This window comes from Castor canadensis, chromosome 8, assembly GCF_047511655.1.
Source record: "Castor canadensis chromosome 8, mCasCan1.hap1v2, whole genome shotgun sequence".
Taxonomy (NCBI): Eukaryota; Metazoa; Chordata; class Mammalia; order Rodentia; family Castoridae; genus Castor; species Castor canadensis.
Genome location: NC_133393.1, coordinates 117,377,169 through 117,398,648, shown reverse-complemented (window position 1 = coordinate 117,398,648; position 21,480 = coordinate 117,377,169). Strand labels below are relative to the sequence as shown.

Below are 21,480 nucleotides of genomic sequence, written 5' to 3'. Positions count from 1 at the left end.
CCATTTATGAAAGGCCAATAAACCAGTTCTCTATCTGTGGTACAGATACAAGACCTTCACCAACTGTGGCCTTGAAGGAAATATTTGTCATGAATTTTGCCAACACAGGTAAGAAAAGCAATTTTCCTCAATGTAGATTAGAGAAGATTGATAAATGGAACTCCTACAAAACTAGACAGGCTTTAGTTATGATTTTAAGGTAATAATAATTCTATATATATTATGTGTGTTCTGTGATTATGAAGAGAGGAAAATTCAAGCAGAAGAATGGACAAAGAAGAGGAATGTCACAATTATTCAGAGGATAGTCTTTGCCCCTCTGTTCTTCATGTCTCACTCACCACATGATTTTATCTCTTCTGGTGGCTTTAAGCATTATTTATATGGCAATCACTCTCATACCTTGCACTCTCTTTTAAGTTCCATAATATTTTCAAATTATAATGAAATCCTTCTAGATGATTATTTTTTGTACTTGTATTTTTAGCTGACACATAAAAATTGTACATTCTTATGAGGTGCAGTGTGGTATTTCAGTAATGTATACACCGTGTAATGATCAGGTCAGAGTAATCAGCCTATCTACCAAATCAGACATTAATTGCTTTTATATTTGAGCTATTCCAATTAATTATTGTTCACCATAGTTATTCTCTGTGCTATTAAGACATAGAACTAGTCCTCCTACCTAACTGCACTCCTGTACTAATTAACCTTTCTCTCCATCTCACCCTCACCCACACCTTTTTCAAGCTTTGAAAACAAACTATTCTTTTTTCTACTTCTTTGACATAAACTTTTTAGCTTCCACATATAAGTGAGAATGTATGGTATTTGTCTTTCTGTGCCTATGTAACTATAAATCTTATAAACTTTCCTACTTTAAATTAGAAGCAGCAATAATACAGATCATTAATTCTTATGTAATAAATTTTATATTCAAATATTGAGAAACTACTAAGCTAGTTAGGGTCCATGATAAAAGATTAGCACTACAGCAGTGATCAAAATAAAAATATATTGCTGTTCTTTCAATGCTTATATTCTATAGTTGGGACAGTGGAGATAATATACAATGAAAAAAATAAGCAAATTGTAAGTAAGGGTGGTTAGCACCATGGAAAAAAAGTACCATAAAGTCCAATGTGAAGTGCGGATGTGCAGACTGTGGTATTAAAAGTGAGGTCAAAGTAAGTGTCATAGAGGAGGTGGGATTTCTGCAATTGATTTACAGGAGGTGGGAGATTTAGTCAAACTGCTCTCAGGAACAGCATTCCACATTAATGAACTGGCTATAGTAGGCTTACTAAGGTGAGAGTGACAAATGGTCACTATTTGAGACCATTTGTAGGCTTTGGATCAGGGAAGTGACATGTGCCAGGTAGGTTCAAAGCCTTCTATACAAGTGCATGTCACCCACCCCCCCAAATAACCTCATAGTGCCATTTTTTAATTCTCTTTTAGCAAATAAGAGAACTAGATTACAAGGAAGTTAGATAAGCTGACCAACATCACACAATTTGGAACTGGTAGCATTGGGACCTAGTTCTTACAGTTGGATTCTAGACAGGAGCTCTTAAGGATTAGAGCTAGGCCTTTCAAACATGCCATCACACACATATACACATGTATGCATACACATGCACTCATGCTTACATGTATGCACTCACATCCACACACTCACAAGTGTCTATGTGTACACATAGGTGGACAGGGAACAGAGAGACCAGAATAGAGTTTGTTACCCACATTCCATCCCTTAGATCCATGTTTAGTTTTCTTTCTTGCATGTTTTACCTATTAACCTTTAGATCAAATTGTCTGTTTAAATGAAAAGATGTTTAAATTGATTGAAAACACATGGAGTTATTTCTAAAACAGTAAAACCAAATTAAAAATTCCTAATATAAAATAAATATTCTGGAAATATATATATATATATATATATATAATCATTCCAGTTTATTCTTGTTTTTCTTTTATTCATATGTGCATACAATGTTTGGGTCATTTCTCCCCACTTCTTCCCACCCCCTCCCTTACCTATTCCATCCCCTCCCTCTCCCCCCACCCCCTCGCTACCAGGCAGAAACTATTTTGCCCTTATCTCTAATTTTGTTGAAGAGAGAGTATAAGCAATAATAGGAAGGACTGAGGGTTTTTGCTAGTTCAGATAAGGATAGCTATACAGGGAGTTGACTCGCATTGCTTTCCTGTCCATGTGTGTTACCTTCTAAATTAATTCTTCTCGAACTAACCTTTTCTCTAGTTCCTGGTCCCACCAATTTATTCTAAATAAAGAGAACCAAATAAAAAGAGTCTCACTGAACTAAAGCTGTGTGCCTTGAGAAAATTTTATTACTCTACACAGAAAAACATTACATTTTATTTTCATTTCAACTTGGACAGAATTTTGAAATCAATACAAAGGTGTCATAAATCATAATTTATGACTCATTCCTCCAGAAAATGAAGATAAATATGTCTCTAGGTTTTTTCTAAATCAATTATCTTGGTTTTAACACAAAGTTAATGTATTGCTTTCCTAAATATGTTATCACTATAGGCTTTGGAAAAATGCTTAAGAAATATTGTTACAGGTAAGTCCATGTAAATTCTAATTCATGGACAAATTCAGAATGCCAACTCTATGTCAATGGAAGTAAGTATCTAAAATATAATGAAGTATTCTTCAAAATGTATAACAAATTCTATAAAAACTGACTTTGAACTCCTCTATATCAGGATCATGAGTACCGCATTTAGTAAGTGAGTAATATACAAACATTTATTAAATCAAATATCAGTTCAAAACTAATTAAATCTACTTTAGTACAAGAAAAATTATCTAAATGTCTACCTCAGTCTTAAAGGGCACTAGTGAAAAGAACACATTTTCTTAAAATCCTACAATAAAAACAATATGTCTCTCCTCAAAATGGTAGAAAAGCTATGGTTATTGTATATTGATTTATATTTTAAAATACTGTGGAGTTTCATAGCAGCCATGTATATCCAGCAAAAAGTGTAGGAAAAGAAACATTTCCCCCAAAAGGTCAAAATTATCAAGAAATTCTGGGTAAGAAATTTCAACAAGAAGATCTATATGGCAGATACAGGAATAGAGTGAGGTATAGACATGAAAAATAATATTCCATATCACTCCCAGAGTCAACATGCTTTGTACAAAATCACCTTATTTATGTTATTTTTTTCAGATACTATTTTTGCCTCTCTACTCAAATTGCTTAAACCAAACTCTAGGAAATGTTATTTCTGGCAGTTTTCAAAATCTTGGTCACGTCAACTGTCCACACACAAACTAATTTTTAAAAATGATGTTTCCTATTTTCTTCTTCCCTGTTCTTAATGAAATCCAAGAAAATTACACTAACATGTCTTTATTCATTTTGATTTGACTTTGGCACAATTTCACTTGACATCACAGAAAGCCAGACTAGCATAAAAAAACAGAAGAATATCTGAATTACAAAATATTGAAAACTATCTTCTATTATTCTGTGGACTTTTTAATATGTAAAAAAAATTCCAAAGAGAATATAGTTAACATAGTATATAGAGAAAGAAATATCATTTAATATGAAGTAAAAAACAAAGTCCATATGAGAGTTGGTTGACTGATTAATAAGAAAGAGGTTTCTGATCAGATAAGGAATCAATAGTGGTAGATGGTTTGTGAAAGTGTTTTGAAAATTTAATTTTGGGGGCTGAAGGTGTGGCTCAAGTAGAAGAGCACCCAGGTACAAACCCCGGAATTCAAAACCCAAGTCCCACCAAAAAAAAAAAGTTTAATTTTTTGAATCAGCATTTGTCAATGAAAGCAAACTCAAGGTAAGCTGAGTATTACTAGGTATTAAGCTTAGCTTCTAAAGTAGAAAATGTTTAAAATGTACATTCGTTTGACGTGTATATATTTTTAAAGATGATTAAGTTTAGTTTTACACCCTATTTCTTTAGAAAAGCAATCTCAGACTTGTCTATCCAGCCCCACAATCATGTAACCCTGTTATTCACAATAAATATACTATTTAACTTTTGGTATTGTTTCTCTGAACACTGACTGTTATAATTCCAAACTGGGGTGGGGGAAGCAGTAATGGAAGAGGGAAGTAAGGTATCATGATTTGGGAGCACCCCACCTCAGGCTATGTCTTCATGCCTGGAGATGCAAAAGCTAGACAAACACATACATGTATATGCATAAACACACACACAATCTTAAATCAAAACAGTAGGTTCCCAAACACTCAAACTTCTAGATTTAACAGACCTTAAATTTTTGACAGATTTAATTAATCAAAAGCATCACAAAAGATAACTACACAACAGGAGACCAGAACTCAATAGCACATTTCACATACTAAAGTAATTGGTTGAAGGAAGTAGCCACGCCACATTGCTTACACCAAAGACGTTTCACACAGTTTGATACAGAACAGTTATCTTTAGAAAACAAAAAAAATTCTCTAAGAAATGATATATTTCTTGTTCAACCAAAAGAAAAGTAATTTTAACTTCTATAACACTAGTCAAATATTACCATCTCATGATAAAACTATACAAATATGTTTCCAAATTTCTAAACAATATTTTTTTTTAAATAAAGAAGTGTTGAGACAAACTAGTTTTAAATACATTCCTTGCCTGCCTTCCTTACCTGGACTGCATATCTTGCTGGGTTTTGGCCTGACTGGCTTCCGACTGTGGGGAAGTGTGAGTGACTCGTTGCTGAAGTTCCACCAAGGACTGGTAATACTGTTGTTGATGGTGTTGTTGCTGTTTGTAGCGAGACAAACTGAAAAACAGTCCTAGAATGGCTTTTAAGTTTCCATTTCTTATTTCTGTATCAAATGGAAAATATAAAAGAGTATCATATACATTGAATTAAAAATTTTAACCAATTAAATTCTAGACAAAATCTTCTGAAAATCTAGGAAAATGGAAATACTACAGTACTACTTGATTCTTTCAGTCAAAAGTTCAAATAAATCTGATTTTCCACAGTGTCCTAATATTTCCAAGTAGTTTGGAATTTTAGGGAGAGGACGGAGGGTGAGTAAACAAAGCTCACTCAACAGAGATGGTCTTTACAGTTTTCCTAGAGTAATTGTTCTTGAAATGTGCTCCTGTCTTGTGATAATCATTTGATTTTTTGCACTCTGCTTCCCTCACACATATACACAACTGTCACCAACATAGCAGTGGCTATAAATTAGAAAAAGCAAGTCACTTAAATACTGGTTGTTCTGCATTTATAAAAATATATAATATATAAACATATAAATGTGTGGATGTACTTCATAATATGAATTGAATTTACAGCAGTCAACATTCTTTCTGAATCATAACTAGCTATTTGTACATGTGTATATATCTTCCAAATATACATATGTCTTCCAAAACGTAGACATTATATCAGTTTTAATTAATCTAAAAATCATCCTTTATTTCATACTATACATTATTAAGCAAAAATTAGGTTACCTGACATTAAGCAACATAATTAAATAAACATAAGTTCTAATAGAGCTTGTGAAGTTTTTCTGCTATTGAATAATAAAATTAAATTCATAAAGTCAGACACAGGATAAGCCCTACTTTTTTCTTTTGCAGTTAAAACTAGGAAAAGAGAGGAAGTAAAGGTTGAAATAAGGCTACACAACCTGTTATTACATTTCAAATAAAATGTACTGCTTACAACTAAATACCTTCTGCACTAAGGTCAAGGTTTTATGTCCCCTTCTGGGGTTTAGATCACTAATGAACTATTTTAGCTTTTTTCTCTGTGATGCTTTATCATATTACCCAAACTATAAAGTGGACTAAGCCATGTAAACTGCATCACTGAGTTCTTTTTCTCCCCCAGACCTTCACAGTTTCCTTAATATAAAAGAGATGGCTTGATCAAGGAAGCTACAGTGAGAACATATTATTTTTTCCTATAAATCAGAATTATCTTTATTAATGGAAGTTTTTAGTTTTTGTTTCATTATTGCTGTGTATAAGTTAGAACACCATTTTGAGCATACACATATTTTTAATAGATGATTGAAAATCAGTAGGCTTATATCAACGAACGTTTTCATGTCAGAAGGAAGTAGTATAAAATGAACCATGGAAGAAGCAATTCTAGCTCGCCTTTGACACTTAGGAAACAAAATACTATCCTGGGAAATTTCATTCTAAGTAACAGAGCAACCAGTCAGATTTGAATGTAAGTCAATATCAAATGTGTAATTTAATCCTACATCATAATATATAAATACAAAAGAAATTAAAAATTAAGGACAATTTAAGTACAGAAGAAAAACTGAGACAGGTAAAAAATTCCACTATATGTCCATTATATTTCAGAACCACATAATTTCTTATTCCAATGAAAATAGCACTTAAAAATGTAGAACTGTCTAGTATTTCTAATATTGGTGGCAAAGGAGATAATCAAAGCAAATTAATTGTAGGAAAGGATAAATTATCCAAGTGTTTAATAGTATCTAGCATAATTTTAAATATACAATTCATATTTTAGTTATTACCATTAGTGCTTTTCCAATGGACTTCCTATTTCACAGTCTTATCAATTGATTTTTATTAATAGCATTTGAACATTTTTCAAATGTTTCTCAAAATATTAAAATTCCATTTTATGTATTAGTAATTGTATCATTAATAATTCAAGTAGACACAAAGCTTCTTATCATACTCTAATAAATGTGATATGTAAGATTTTGAATGATAAAGAAAGGAAAAAGTGATGGATAGATGACAGTTGAGGAAAGGAGACAGAAACAAATCATTTAGTTTTCTTATGATGGAAAATTGTGTCTTATGTATAGTAAGTTTTTTGCAAAGTTTCATCATCTTTGTATATTATAGATAAGGAGGTTCTGAAAAAATAGATAAAACTAGTTTAATATTTTCCCATGTTGCTGTTTTAATTTTAGTAAGGATCCTTCCAACTTTAATGATTTTAAGATCTTTAAAAATTGCAGTTATTAATATGGTTGATCTCATTATTTAAGATCTCATGGTGACGTACTTAAACTTATAAATATTTTTAAGTTACTACTAAATTGATTACAGAAATTATTATTGATAAAATAATATCTGAGCATGAATTAAAATTCATTTTAACCTGTAATTATGTCCATCTATTATTCAGCATTGACCTAACAATCAATCCTAAAAATGTTATACACTAATATGTTTTACATATTAGTGCTATGTTGGTTTACCCAATCATATATACTCAGTTTTGTACTGAACAGTTCTATAAAATATAGAAAATATTTAAACAACAAAAGCATACACTAACAAATTTTATGTTTATGATTCTGTTATTTTGGAAGTTTGTCAATCTCTTTTATTATACTAAGAGCTACATATTCCAACACCACATTTCTCACATCACCACAAATCCTTTAGAAGCACTGATGTCACCTATGACAACTGCAATTTTCTTACCTTCAGCAGATAGGCCTTGAACATTAACTCCTCTGGCTGCTAGAAAACTAAGGCAGACATCAACATTTTCAATCTGCAATGTGAAAAGCAGTGAAAAAGCAAGTTAGAATGTTATTGTTAAATAAATACACAAGCAAGAATGAAACCAGAAAGAAAGAACAAATACTTAACATTCATTTCATTCTAGAGATCTTTACCAGAGTCTAACTAGAATTATCTTGACTATTTATAGAGTGACTATAAAGCTTTCATTGTCCAGCTTAGTACTTACAAACAATCCATAAAGGCCTGATCAAGAATGGCATTCTTGCAGAGTAGCAATCCACCTACTTACAATAAAACTAGACTTTGTACTTTATAAATCAGTCTCAAAGAAAACATACATACACGAAGGGATTGTTACACATGTAATTCTTAGAATATTAGGATGTGAGTAATCGAGATTCAACTGATAATATTTGTTACCAGTTTCTTTTGTTTCAAAAAATGGACTATGATGGAAACAGGTTGGTAAATGAAAGAAATGAGATATATTTTTATTCCAAACCATATCAAGTCTTTATTTTAGAAGTTATATTTATATTTCTGCAGTTGAATAATCCTCTGATTAAATATAGATGTTGTCTCTCCTGCTTTAAAAGGATGAAATTTATGAGTTTTAAATAAGTGCTTTCAATATCACAACTACTTTTTAACCACTTTGGGTAAGAAACATGAAATCAAATGGCCGATTTATGTGAAGACAGAGATTGATCTGAAGGTTGGTCTTGAAATTATACAGATGAGTCTTTCAGAAGAGTGTAGAAAGCTAGAAAGATCCAGTTCTTTGTGAGTGGTTTTTTAGAATTCTATAAATTTTGGAATTAAAAAGTAAATAAGAGATTTAAAGTTAACAACTTGGCAAGTTGTTTTTATATCTGTCTTATTAAATTCTCATCAAAAGTCATGCACGAAGGTACACACAGTCTGCCAATGTCCTCTCCAGCTTAGCTTCATGGTAAGATTGAAATATCCCTTTAAAAAATGTTGAAAGAAAAAAGTAGAGTCATGAATCTGTCTCTTTACAAAATAGATAAAAAATATTCTATTTATAAATGTAATTTTGTGCAAAATTAAAATTAAATAATAATATCTAATGAGATATTCTTTGTTCAAAAATGACAACAGCTAAGGTATATACAACTGCTTTGAGGGAAAAAAAAGATTTTTTATATTGATTCACATCCAACGTAAGTCTTACTGAAATGACTCTTCTGAAAACAAGAATAGAGCTGAACAGGCAAATCCAAGAGGAAGTAATGAATCTTATTGTTCTACCTTCTCATCATCTGAATATCCAGTGCTGAGATGCACGTCAAATCCTGTCCCTTCTTCACAGTTCACTTTGTACTAGACAATAAGATCATATAAGGATGAAAAGGAGCAAAGAAAAGAAGAAATGGGGAAAAATGGATATTCAACTGTATTTATCCCAAGCATTCTTTAATTATTTATTTCCAAGCCATTAAAAATAAAAGAAAAACACCAACTAACTATTATGGTCTAATATTGAGAAAAGAAAATTAGATTGAATGTTTTAAATGTTTTGAACAATAGTCTTGATATTAATTTTATAGTAATAATGTCTTTTATAGAAAGTAGGAAGCTATCTGACTCAAACATATATTACACTGAAAAATGTTAACAGAATATTATTATCCAAGTTTAAGTAGATTTTATAACATATGAACAGGTTATTTCAATAGAAAAGCTAGTGATTGATGAAGTTTTTAAGTTTGTAAGAAAAGGATTGATAAAGTTTTTAGGTCTGTGAGAAAAGCTATTTAGTCTGCCATTTTACCAGCACATAAAATAGACTGATGCCTAGATTGCATTTTAGAGACACTTCATATGCACCAAAAGAAAGAGAAAATAGGAAAACCCAAATATAGGAAAGGGGACATATTCTTTATTCTTGTCAAATCTATTCATCTAGAGCATTCAGCTTTTTGTAATAACCCCTTATAGTCATTCACTAAGAGGACTGACCAACATTTCAGATAGTTATATCTGTTTCTGCTATGGTAATAGCAAGGGAATAAGTACTTCAATACATAGTTTCAGATATGACAAGTAAAGGCTAGTTGATTAAAGTTCATTTATTCAGCAATATTTATTGACCCAAATTAAAATCTCAACAATATATTAGCATAATAAACATATCTTAAGAAAATAATATTACCCATACTTAATTTTAGTCCATCTATAAATTCAATCCATTCTTGCTAGTACTATGCTATATGTTTTACACATCAAAAATTATAATAAAAATGAATGGCTTTAAGAAATCTTGCTAAATGCATTTATGTGGTCAGTTTCCTCACCAGAGGCATATTTTAAAATCTTTCGTGTGGACTTTTTATTAGATTAGATTTATTAGACACTAATGGATAATGATTATTTCTTACTTCAATAAATTCTAGAGATTATATTTTCATCATTCCCGTTTTTAAAAAAAAATCGTTCTTAAGTATTTTCCAGTTAACTAGACCTCCTATAAATATTGTGTTAATCACATTTTTCCCACATGAAGCCACAATTATTTTTTGAACTCAAAACTTATAAACTTTCTTGGACACTCACAAAGAGATAGAAGTGACTTTGCCATAAAATTTATTCAAGCCACTGAAATTATTTTTCCTCAGTGTTGTTTGAATCAGATAAATAGTAAACATCAAAATTCAAATTACATTTTAATACCTAATATTTGAGGTCAAATTTTATTTAGAATAACTTTATATACTTTAGTAAGATTTTCTAAAATTTAAGGTATCTTCTAAATTTTTGACTGACCCCACAGCAAGAAATACTTTGAATAACACAATCTAATATACATATATACATAATGAGTGGGAAACACATTTTCATGGGAAAAGTACTTGGCCTTACTAAATTCAATCCACTTTGTGATGCTTTATAGTACTTTATTTTTACCTTAACCTATTTAAATGTTGGTTCAAATCCACTAGATAGCATTCAGGATCTACATTAGTGGATGGTAATCTACAACCTGAAGAACTCCATCTAAAGACAGTAAGAGTATTTCCATGGCTACATTGCTTCTGTTTGTGGGGTGGAAGGTGCCTATAGTCAATGGCTAATGAGAAGGTGAGAAATCATCCTTAGAAGCACAAACTCTACAGGGGCTTAAGGAAACCAGCTAACAGACAAAGAAAACAATGTTCAAAATACAGTATTTCATTACAGATAATTCTTTAGGATACCCTTACATGCTATGTGTCCCTATGTGTTGTGTATGAAAAATAAATTTACTTTTTAGTCTAATTTGTGTGGATATACCACTTATTAAAGGAAAGAAAACCAAATTTAAATGAGAGTCAGCCATTTGTAAGCAACCAATTATTTTGCCAAAAATTAAATTATTTCAAAATTACTAGGTTATTACCCGGTCAATATTGTCCTGATCTCTCCTGACTCCCCATGGTTGGTTTGTGGGCATGTAGACATGACCGTCAAGTTTTCACAGGTATGCTGATTTACTTACTTAGATATACTATGGTATTTGGTATCTGATGGGTGTTGAGTGCATACTTGAGAAAGAATAGAGAAAAGAAGAAAGAAATGAGTACAAGGAAAACAATGAATTAGCATAATCAAATCCAAAGTCTACATGTTAAATTCTCATTGGGATTTTTAAAAACATACTAATTGCTTATGCTGGACCTTCAAAACTATGAATTAGAAATTCTATAGATTGGGCTAGACATCAATCTATGTTTAAAGTTTAGCTCCTAATCTTAGTCTAAACTTCTTCTAAGTTTAGCTCCTAATCTTAGTTTAAACTCTTTTTTACAGATAAAGCAAGTGACCTCTTTCCAGAGCTTTCCTAACAATAAGCAAATGAAATCAGACCCAGAAAAGGGTGCACTGATGAATGTATACTTAGTAAAAATGAAGGATAAGAAGGTAAAATAGGTTCTGTCCCAGAGTGGGTACCAGTGGGAAGGAAGAGGGTGAAAAAAGAAGGTGAAGGAAGGAGAATATAGTCAATGTACTTTGTATATGGGTATGAAAACTGAATGATGAAACCTTGAAATTGTTCTAGGAAAAAGGGCATGGAGGATGAGAGAGAATGATGGAGGGAATGAACCTAATTAAGATATATTATAAGCACATATGTAAATGTCCCAATGAATCTCCCGTGCAATCACTATATGCTAATAAAAATGTTTAAAATGTCTATTTATGTGAACTTCAAGATTGACAAAATGAATCACTGAAAGAAGAAATTGCATTAGCAATAAACTTTAGAGGAGGATAATCTAGAAAGTCAGGCATGCCAGAAGTAGCTCTTGTTTTGTTTTGAGCAGAGAATAATAGGTATATACACATATGTATACATCTAAAAATCAGCTATGTTATTAAGATGATTTTATTCACTGTCTATTTATATTTTACCTAATATTGCATGTTTTACTATATTGTGAAAATAATAAATTATTGGTTTCTTGTTGAAAAAAGACTAAATATATGAGGGTAAAAATATTGTATTCTGTAAGTAATTAACTTGAAAAAGGTGATGGTGTTTCTCACAAGTGTGATGACAATAAAGGAGATGGGAAATGGTCATAGTTTACAGAAATATTGTGGGGAAATACAGCAATGGAGAGTCAAGGGTGACTCCATGGTCTTTGGACTCAGTCATAAGAAGGATGTATTCTCTATCCACTGAGATGGAAAAGACCCTAGATGGACATAAGGGATTTATCTTTGGACATTAAACATCCAAATGGAGATTATGAGTAGGCATTTGGACACATAATCTGGAGTACAATTGAGAGATGTGGGATAGAGATGTGAGCTGGAGAGTCATCTCTGTTTTATAGTACTTTAATGTATGCCCATAGTATTTAAAGTCACAAGCTACATTCATTCTCCAAGTGTGTATAGACATAAAAGAGAAGAGGAACACACTGACTCATAGAAGGTGATCATAAGGAAGAAAAGGAGGAATCAACACAGGAGACTGAGCAACAGCCACCAGTGAAGTAGGAAGAAATTCAGGAGACTGTATGTCACAGAACCCATCCAAAGAAAGTGTTTTAAATCAAAAGGAGACTGAGCTTTATCAAAAATCTGCTGACAAGATTAGCACTACGAGTTGAGTATTAGATTTAAAATGGAATAAATAGATGTGTAGATATAGACATAGATACAGAGACAAAATGTAATTCTCTATGAGAATTCTTTTCTATTTTGTCCAATGTTCTCATGCCAAACTCAAGAAGAGAATTTCAGGCAATCTACTAAAATTTGGTAAGAAAATTAATGAATTAGATCAGGGATAAAATATTGTCCTTATGTCTGAAATGTTCAAATAGAGACAAATAACTAAACCATAATTTATAATACTGTAAGTAATCAAACTTGGTATATCAACTAACTATTGACCCACCTGTCATGAATTACTTCTTTGGGGTCCTAAGCATCTCCTCCCTAATGCTCATCTACAGGTGAGAACAGGCATCTCACCTCTCACATGACCCTCCTATTCTGAACCTCATGTCTTCCTGGCACAAAGCAGATGCTTAATGCAGTTTTGTTGGGCAGGTGAAGGAATTCATAAAATGGCACATAGCATCAGATATAAGCTCTAATAGCATTTGACACATACTCAAGAATTCGATTTCTGTGTTTTTGATGTTACAAATTAGGGAAGAAAGTATTTTTAATCAGGAATAGAAAAGATGGTGATGATGGTAGAAAACCAAATCATGGTGGTAATAGGCAAACTGGTGAGAAAGAGGAATGTCAAAGGATCAGTTAAGCTTAAAAAACCTGAGAAAACATGTCAATACTTCATAAATATTGAAATTATGTGTGGAGAGGGCACTTGCTACCATTATATTTTGGGATTAACAGAAATAATGTCAAAACATTTATGTAACTAAAGGGCCCATGAAGATCTAACTTGACCCTTTCAATGTAATAAGTGCAATGAAAACCAGACAATACATGCCATTAGAAAATTCAATGAAGTTGTGTGTGTAAAGTACTTAGTACATTACACATAGTGAGAACTCAATAACTCAAGAAACAAAGAGCTATGGTTATTACAACAGTCTTTCATATTAATAGAGGGTAACAATCATGTATAACAGCACCATGGCCTCTTTTGCTTTAGGCATTACATCAACTTTCCTGAGAATTATCCATATGACATTAATCCTTTCCCAAATTTCAATCCATATGACATTAATCCTTTCCCAAATTTCAATCGAGTAGCTCCTAAACTTCACTGCACATAATAATTAACCATGGAACCTTTGAAACCAAAGATGCCTGATTTACACTCTTATTAGTTAAATTATGGTATGAGTGGATAGGAGGCACTTGCAGAATTTTCACAAATCCTTGGGTGATTCCAAACCTTAGACTTAATATGTACACTTCAAAGGAAATAACTGCACATAATTTCAGTTTACTCTGTGCATATGTAGATATCACAGTCTTTAGATACAGTAAAGCACTGACTTTTGCTTGTTTGGTGATGCTTTATAATGGATGAATTTTCTATGTTACCCCTGTGGCATTAAAATACCTCTCCCCTTATATAGAAGTACTAGAAAGAAATTTATTCCGAGTTCTGTGGAAAGCACATTCCTCATTCGATGCATGAAACAGTTGCATCTTCAGCTGATGGATAATCACTCCCAGGACTTTCACTTGCCTATTATTGTATTAGACAGCATTTCTTCATTCCTTTCTTCTACTTGTAGCTGACCTTTTTATTGGTATGGAACAGTTGCATCCCCTCTCTTTTTCATGTTAAATTCAATTATAGCTAGATAACTATGAAAATGCTGATGGTATCATGAAAATAAGACAAAAAGTTCCTATGTTCTAGATCCAGGCAATATTTTCAGAAGTAGCAAAGACCTTGAGGCTTTTGGAGTCTATTCAAATATTTATGGCTACTACAAAGGCCTAAACACAAGCACAAGTTTGTTAGATTAAATCTCACTGCTACATAGGTATTCTTTAACGAAGAAACGAAACACATTCACCATAAGTTAGTCCCCATTTTATGATCTGAATAGTTTCTACTTGTATAATTAACATCAGCATCTTGGAGTACTACCATTTAACTTTTTGTTCTATAAAATCAAACCACTCATTTATTCAGTCATTGAACATTTATTAAACTTCCTTTATGCTCATAGAAAACTCACTATGTTTATTCATTTAATTTTCAGTAATTTGAACTACTTCTATGACAAATGGGAACTTATTTTTAAAAACACACATTACTCTGATTATCTAATGACATAATTGTACATTTATCTTGATCCTTATGGACTTGCTAAATATTAAGATGTCTAATTATTGTATTACAGATTGGGTTTCAAATGAGGAAAGGAAGGGCTTACACTATCTTTCTTTCCTTATGAAAAACTCAAGACAATAATCAATATATTTGTATCTTCAAACACTTAAAAGTATTAAAAAAACCCCTGAGGGTTAACATATGTTTTTGACATAAAAGAGTGTTCATTAGAAATACTTGTGCTTAGTCTTTTCAGTGTTGAACAAATGATTCCAGAAGACAGATGGCTCTAGAACTCATACTTTAGACTGTATGTTTTGTGACAGTCTTTCAGCATTTTTTTAACTACAAAACTGATATAACTTGTTTTAGGAAATGTAACTAGATGTACTTTCACACTATTAACAGAGTAAAAGCTTGAATATTCATTTACTTCCTTCACATTTACTTATGGATATTTAATGAAAATCACATTTAGGTATTAATATCTAGTTATGATTAATATCAACCTTAGAGTTTGTGACTAAACATAAGCCATGGCATAACATTTAACACTGAGTTATTAATTCACTCAGCAACTTTTGACTGTTTATTATGGACAAAAGTGGCATGAAAATGAATTACAAGGTCTTCGCCTTTGTGAGCTTATAAAAGAGCTGAGGAGACAGAAAAGATTCATACACCACTATAACATGAGGCATCATATGATAAATTCCAAAGGAGAATTACAAACATTGTACAGCACCAAAGAGAATGAGATTATCAATTTTCACTGCAGAATTGGGGAAAGCTTCTCAGAAGTGTCATTTATATTTGAGAGCTAAGTCAGATTTTCATAAGGTTAGACAAGCATCAGAGGGAGAAACAGGTGCTGCTAAGCAGAAAGTAGTTTGGAAGCTACTTCTCAATTTTCTCTACTACCACTCAACAACCTAGCACAGGAAACAATTTATATTGAATTTTAAGAAAGTATAGTGTTTATTCTAAATGTAAAAGCCTTTTAATCTTCACCATTAACTTGGTAATATTAGTATTATTTTTTCCCATTCACTAGAGGCCTCGAGGGATACCATGGTCTTTGTAATTGTTTACAATTAATAAATAGGAGAGTAGGAAATACTCTGGAGGTAGTAGGTATAGGTAAGAACTTTCTCAACGAAACCCCAGCAGCACAGCAACTAAGAGATAGCACAGATAAATGGGACCTCATAAAACTAAAAAGCTTCTGTTCATCAAAAAAATGGTCTCTAAACTGAAGAGAACACCCACAGAGTGGGAGAAAATATTTGCCAACTATACATCAGACAAAGGACTGATAACCAGAATATATAGGGAACTTAAAAAACTAAATTCTCCCAAAACTAATGAACCAATAAAGAAATGGGCAAATGAACTAAACAGAACTTTCTCAAAAGAAGAAATTCAAATGGCCAAAAAACACATGAAAAAATGCTCACCATCTCTAGCAATAAAGGAAATGCGAATTAAAACCACGCTAAGATTCCACCTCACCCCTGTTAGAATAGCCATCATCAGCAACACCACCACCAACAGGTGTTGGCAAGGATGCGGGGAAAAAGGAACCCTCTTACACTGTTGGTGGGAATGTAAACTAGTACAACCACTCTGGAAAAAAATTTGGAGGCTACTTAAAAAGCTAGACATTGATCTACCATTTGATCCAGCCATACCACTCTTGGGGATATACCCAAAAGACTGTTACTCCAGAGGCACCTGCACACCCATGTTTATTGCAGCACTATTCACAATAGCCAAGTTATGGAAACAGCCAAGATGCCCCACCACTGACGAATGGATTAAAAAAATGTGGTATCTGTACACAATGGAATTTTATGCAGCCATGAAGAAGAATGAAATGTTATCATTCGCTGGTAAATGGATGGAATTGGAGAACATCATTCTGAGTGAGGTTAGCCTGGCCCAAAAGACCAAAAATCGTATGTTCTCCCTCATATGTGGACCTTAGATCAAGGGCAAACACAACAATGGGATTGGACTTTGAGCACATGATAAAAGCGAGAGCACACAAGGGAGGGGTGAGGATAGGTAAGACACCTAAAAAACTAGCTAGCATTTGTTGCCCTTAACGCAGAGAAACTAAAGCAGATACCTTAAAAGCAACTGAGGCCAACAGGAAAAGGGGACCAGGAACTAGAGAAAAGGTTAGATCAAAAAGAATTAACCTAGAAGGTAACACCCACGCACAGGAAATCAATGTGAATCAACTCCCTGTATAGCTATCCTTATCTCAACCAGCAAAAACCCTTGTTCCTTCCTATTATTGCTTATACTTTCTCTACAACAAAATTAGAGATAAGGACAAAATAGTTTCTGCTGGGTATTGAGGGGATAGGGGGGAGAGGGAGGGGGCGGAGTGGGTGGTAAGGGAGGGGGTGGGGGCAGGTGGGAGAAATGACCCAAGCCTTGTATGCACATATGAATAATAATTTAAAAAATTAATAAATAGGAGAATCAGAATTCAAACACAAACCTATCAGTCTGCAATGAACTTGTTCTTTCTTCCATACCATTATCTTCCTACTGTAATTTAGACATCTGACTAAGCAATTTCCACCCACTCGCCACTCTCTCTATTCAATTAAGAGTCCTAGTCACCTGGCACTGGAACACAGTGCCAGGCACTAAAATAGATGTTCAGTAAATATTTGGTGAATGTACTCTGAAGGTAAAGACAAAAATAGTACACAAAATCCACTTTTTCTGCAAATTTTGTACATATGCAAGGTTTAAAGGCTTCCAACTTATTTCTTATCTCTCCATTCCATTTGTATATGTTCAAAGAAGAACTATAAGAAAAATTGTTTACAAGGATATGGGAGAATGGATCATACCAACCCTCACTTTTCTACAGTTATGATTCAAGAGCTGACTTTGACCTGAGATTTAAAAGGCTGTGCTGTCCCTTTCACTCAAAACCACTGCAGTATAAAAAGATAAATAACAATAAGCAAGTAGAAGGTACAATACCCCAAAAACTTTTCTCACTCCAAAAGAAAACTCATTCTCATCAGGACACCTGTGAAGTATTACTATTGCTGTGAATCACACACAGAGAATGTCTAGATGAATATCAACCAATCTTAGCTTTGGCTTTCTCTGATTCAGAGATAGGCTATTTAGCCAAGACTGGCATCAAACTGGCAATGCTCTTGCCAAGTGCTGGAAGGATAGGTATGTGCCACTATGCCCACCTGGCATTAAATATACTTATTTATCATGATAAATGCAGTTTAATAAATTAATTGAACAATAAATGTGATTATAACCAAAAAACCTGTTAAGATGGCTTAGGTTGATCAAATGCCAACCTAACATAAATTTTAAATAATTACAGATATTTTAGCCAAAGATTAATTTGTCTTGAGAATTAAAGTAAAATGCAGTGGTCATATTTTCTTTGTTTAAAATTAGGAGTATGCTTTCAGTCTTTCATTTACCAATTTGTTCCTTGAGAAATGTCCTAGCCCTTAAAAACAGAGTTTTATAGTTGAGATAAGTTTTAATTTAATATGGTGAATATTATGACCAAAGAAACACAAACTCTTAGAGAATGATACAGAAGAATCTATTCTGAATCAGAGGCCAAAAGGACCAGGAAAGAAGAAAGTTATTAGTAACTAGACTTATCTACCATAATTACAAAGATAACCTCTTCTAAGGTTGCCATTACCATACTGATTTACAAAGATAAAATTATTGATCCAAGAACTAAATTGATATGCTGTAGGTCACAAGTTCTTAAACTCCACATTCTGCTGCTTAAAGGTAAATGTGAGCTAATCTCTGACACACTGGGAAGTGTTAGTCAAATGAGGAGGTGTGGTATGAAGTTAACCCAAGGAAGAAGCTAACTGATAGCTGGTCATGGTTGAAAAATATCTGAGATGGAGGGACATGCAAGTACACAATAGTCTGGGATATTGAAAACAATCTCACTCCAATCTTTCTCTACAATTTAGCACTATTTTCTAGTGTGAAAATATTCTAAAGGTTAGTAGCATTCAAATTGGTTTGAAGAACCAGTATAGGACTAAAGGTATGGCAGAAAGGCCTTAGGGATCATGAATCTTGAAATAGGAGAAAGCTGGCAGCAGAAGATAAGGACTTACAGACAAAATGGGGCCCAATGAGGAACATCTTCCATGCCTAGATAAAGGTCTATGTTTGATTTTAAAGTTCAGAGATCTAAAAGTATGCTTTAATTAAAAGGGAAAAATGGATCAATACTGCATTGAAGACATTCATTTTGTGTGACCACACAGTACACAGTTTATTGATGGAAGGTAATAAAAATTTCACAAATCAATTTATACTCACACAATCTACAATGCACCTCTGACTTTCAAAAAAATCAATTTTAGTATATTTCATTTTTAAAAGTCAGCCATGATACATAAACTTTACAGCATGAAGAAGCTATAGTTTGATAAAGCCTGTACTTTATGCCAGGAATGGAAGCAAGGAAAGTAGTTTGGAAGTAACTTCTCAATTTTCTCCATCTCCACTCAACAACCTGGAATATGAAGAAATTTATATTGAATTTTAAGCTGATATTTATTCTAAAAGAAAAACCCTTTTCATCTTCACCATAAGTGCTTGTAAAAGTAGTATTCTTTTTTCCCATCCACTAGAGGTCTAGAAGGATAGCATGATTTTTGTAATTATACACAATTAATAGATTGCAGAATCAGAATTCAAACACGAACCTGTGAGTCTGCAATGAACTTGTTCTTTCTTCCATAGCAATCACTTCCTACTGTAATTTAGACATTCTAACTAAGCTATTTCCAGTCAATTAAGAATCCAGGCACCAAAATGATGCTCAAAAAATAGTTGGTGAATGTAGTTTGAAGGTAAAGAAAGAAATAGTATTCAAAATCTGGTTGTTTTGTACGTTTCATAAGTTTACAATGTTTAAATGCTTCCAAATTATTTCTTAAATCTCCTGTTGCATTTGTATATGTCTACAGAGCAACATAACTGATGCAACCATAAGCCATGGAATTCTGGCGACCATTAAAAGCCAGAAATGACAAAGACTGAATGTTTCCTACGGGCTCTGAAAGGAGCCTTCCACTGATGACATCATGATTCTGGCCAAGTAACATTGATGTCATACTTATGACCTCAGTATCTGTGAAAGATTAACTTCCAACTGTCTTAAGACACCAAACTGGTGAAAGAAGGAATCCTATTAACTACTCAGTAAAGCAGTAGAATTCATACCTTCAGAAAAGGGGTTGTGAGTGTTAATTCTTCAGGAAGAGGATAAAAATGTGTGTGTAATAAGGTGCCCTTATTCTGCATTCTGAAGAGTTCCACACTGTCTTTCCCATCTCAAATTTATTTGTGTTTAAGTATAACAAAAGTTGCTGCAAAATAATTTGATTGGCTCTTAGCTTTTATTGAGTTTTTAACTATCCTATACCATATGGTTTGAGAGAAGCAGTAGTGTCATTTATTAGGCACTATGGTAGATTAACTAAAAATTCTAAAGTCAAATAAATCTTTTATTCAGCCTGGTATTGCAAACAATGTATACGCTGTCAGAAACCGACAAATTTTTACTTTTGCAAAGCCTCAGTTCCTCATGTGTGAAATTGGAATAAAGACAGATTAAAGATAAAGAGCTTAGCTCTACATTAGGCATGGAGGTGTGTGTGTGTGTGTGTGTGTGTACAAATATATATGCTGGGAAGAAAGAAGGAGTTAGTTTATAATATATAAGATTCCTATGAGGAACTAAGTGCTTCATTTGTACATAGGCGCTATAACAGAAGAGTGTTTATCTATGTATGTATAAACATAGATATAAATAATTCATAAGATTTTTATCAGATACAATTTCTTTTTGTTCAAAATCCCACAACTTTATCTGATTTCACAGAGAATAATGAATGACAAATGTTACTATTTCCTGTCAATTATAGATGATGTCAAATGTTCAATATATGCTTCAGTTGGCAATATAAAGTATTATAACTTTATATGGATATTAACAGATATGAAGATATCTATGTGTGTTTCACTTTTGAGTTTGTCCCAGAAAACAAAGCAAAACAAGGAACTTACTGCTTTATTAAGCTGTAAAATGGTTCTGAGGGATCAGACATGGTGGTACATGCCTGTAATCCCGACTACTAGGGAGGTGTAGGTAGAAGGAAAGCAGTCTGAGTCCAGCCTGGGGAAAAGGCCAAGATACTGTCTGAAAAGCAAACTAAAAGCAAAAGGACTGGGCACATTATAGACAACAAGCATGAGGCCCAGATTTCAACCCTGAGTACCATATAAAAGCTGTTCCACATTTAAATTATACATCTATATAAATATAAATATATTAACACATATTTACATTATATATTTTTACATATAATTATATTTATATAGATATAAATTATATATCTATACCTATAAGCATATCTATATATGCACTTAAAGGTATATCCACATCTGCATATATGAATGTAGACAGAAATCACATACAATAAATAATTTTCCAAATGGGTGATTTCACCATAAAAATATGTAAATATTTTCTCTTTTATATGACTGCACACCTTCCAAAGTGCATGCAAGTTTACATTCCTGCTTCAAATGGAAGAAACAAATGTAGTATTTGAGAATAA

General features: G+C 32.7%; 1 protein-coding gene across 9 annotated transcripts in view; it reads right to left on the bottom strand.

Annotated features, from left to right (window-relative positions):
- Nucleotides 1–21,480, bottom strand: part of Nav3 (neuron navigator 3) — a 760,451-nt gene that overhangs the window by 208,699 nt on the left and 530,272 nt on the right. For 8 of the 9 annotated variants that reach the window (XM_074083986.1, XM_074083987.1, XM_074083985.1 and 5 more), the window contains 2 exons: nt 7,486–7,558; nt 4,679–4,862 (listed from right to left, as the gene is read on the bottom strand). In XM_074083986.1, the coding sequence (XP_073940087.1) occupies nt 4,679–4,862; nt 7,486–7,558 (257 nt within the window). Of the gene's footprint in view, nt 1–4,678; nt 4,863–7,485; nt 7,559–10,930; nt 16,346–21,480 lie in introns of those variants that run through there. The other variant, XM_074083988.1, reaches the window with a different exon arrangement.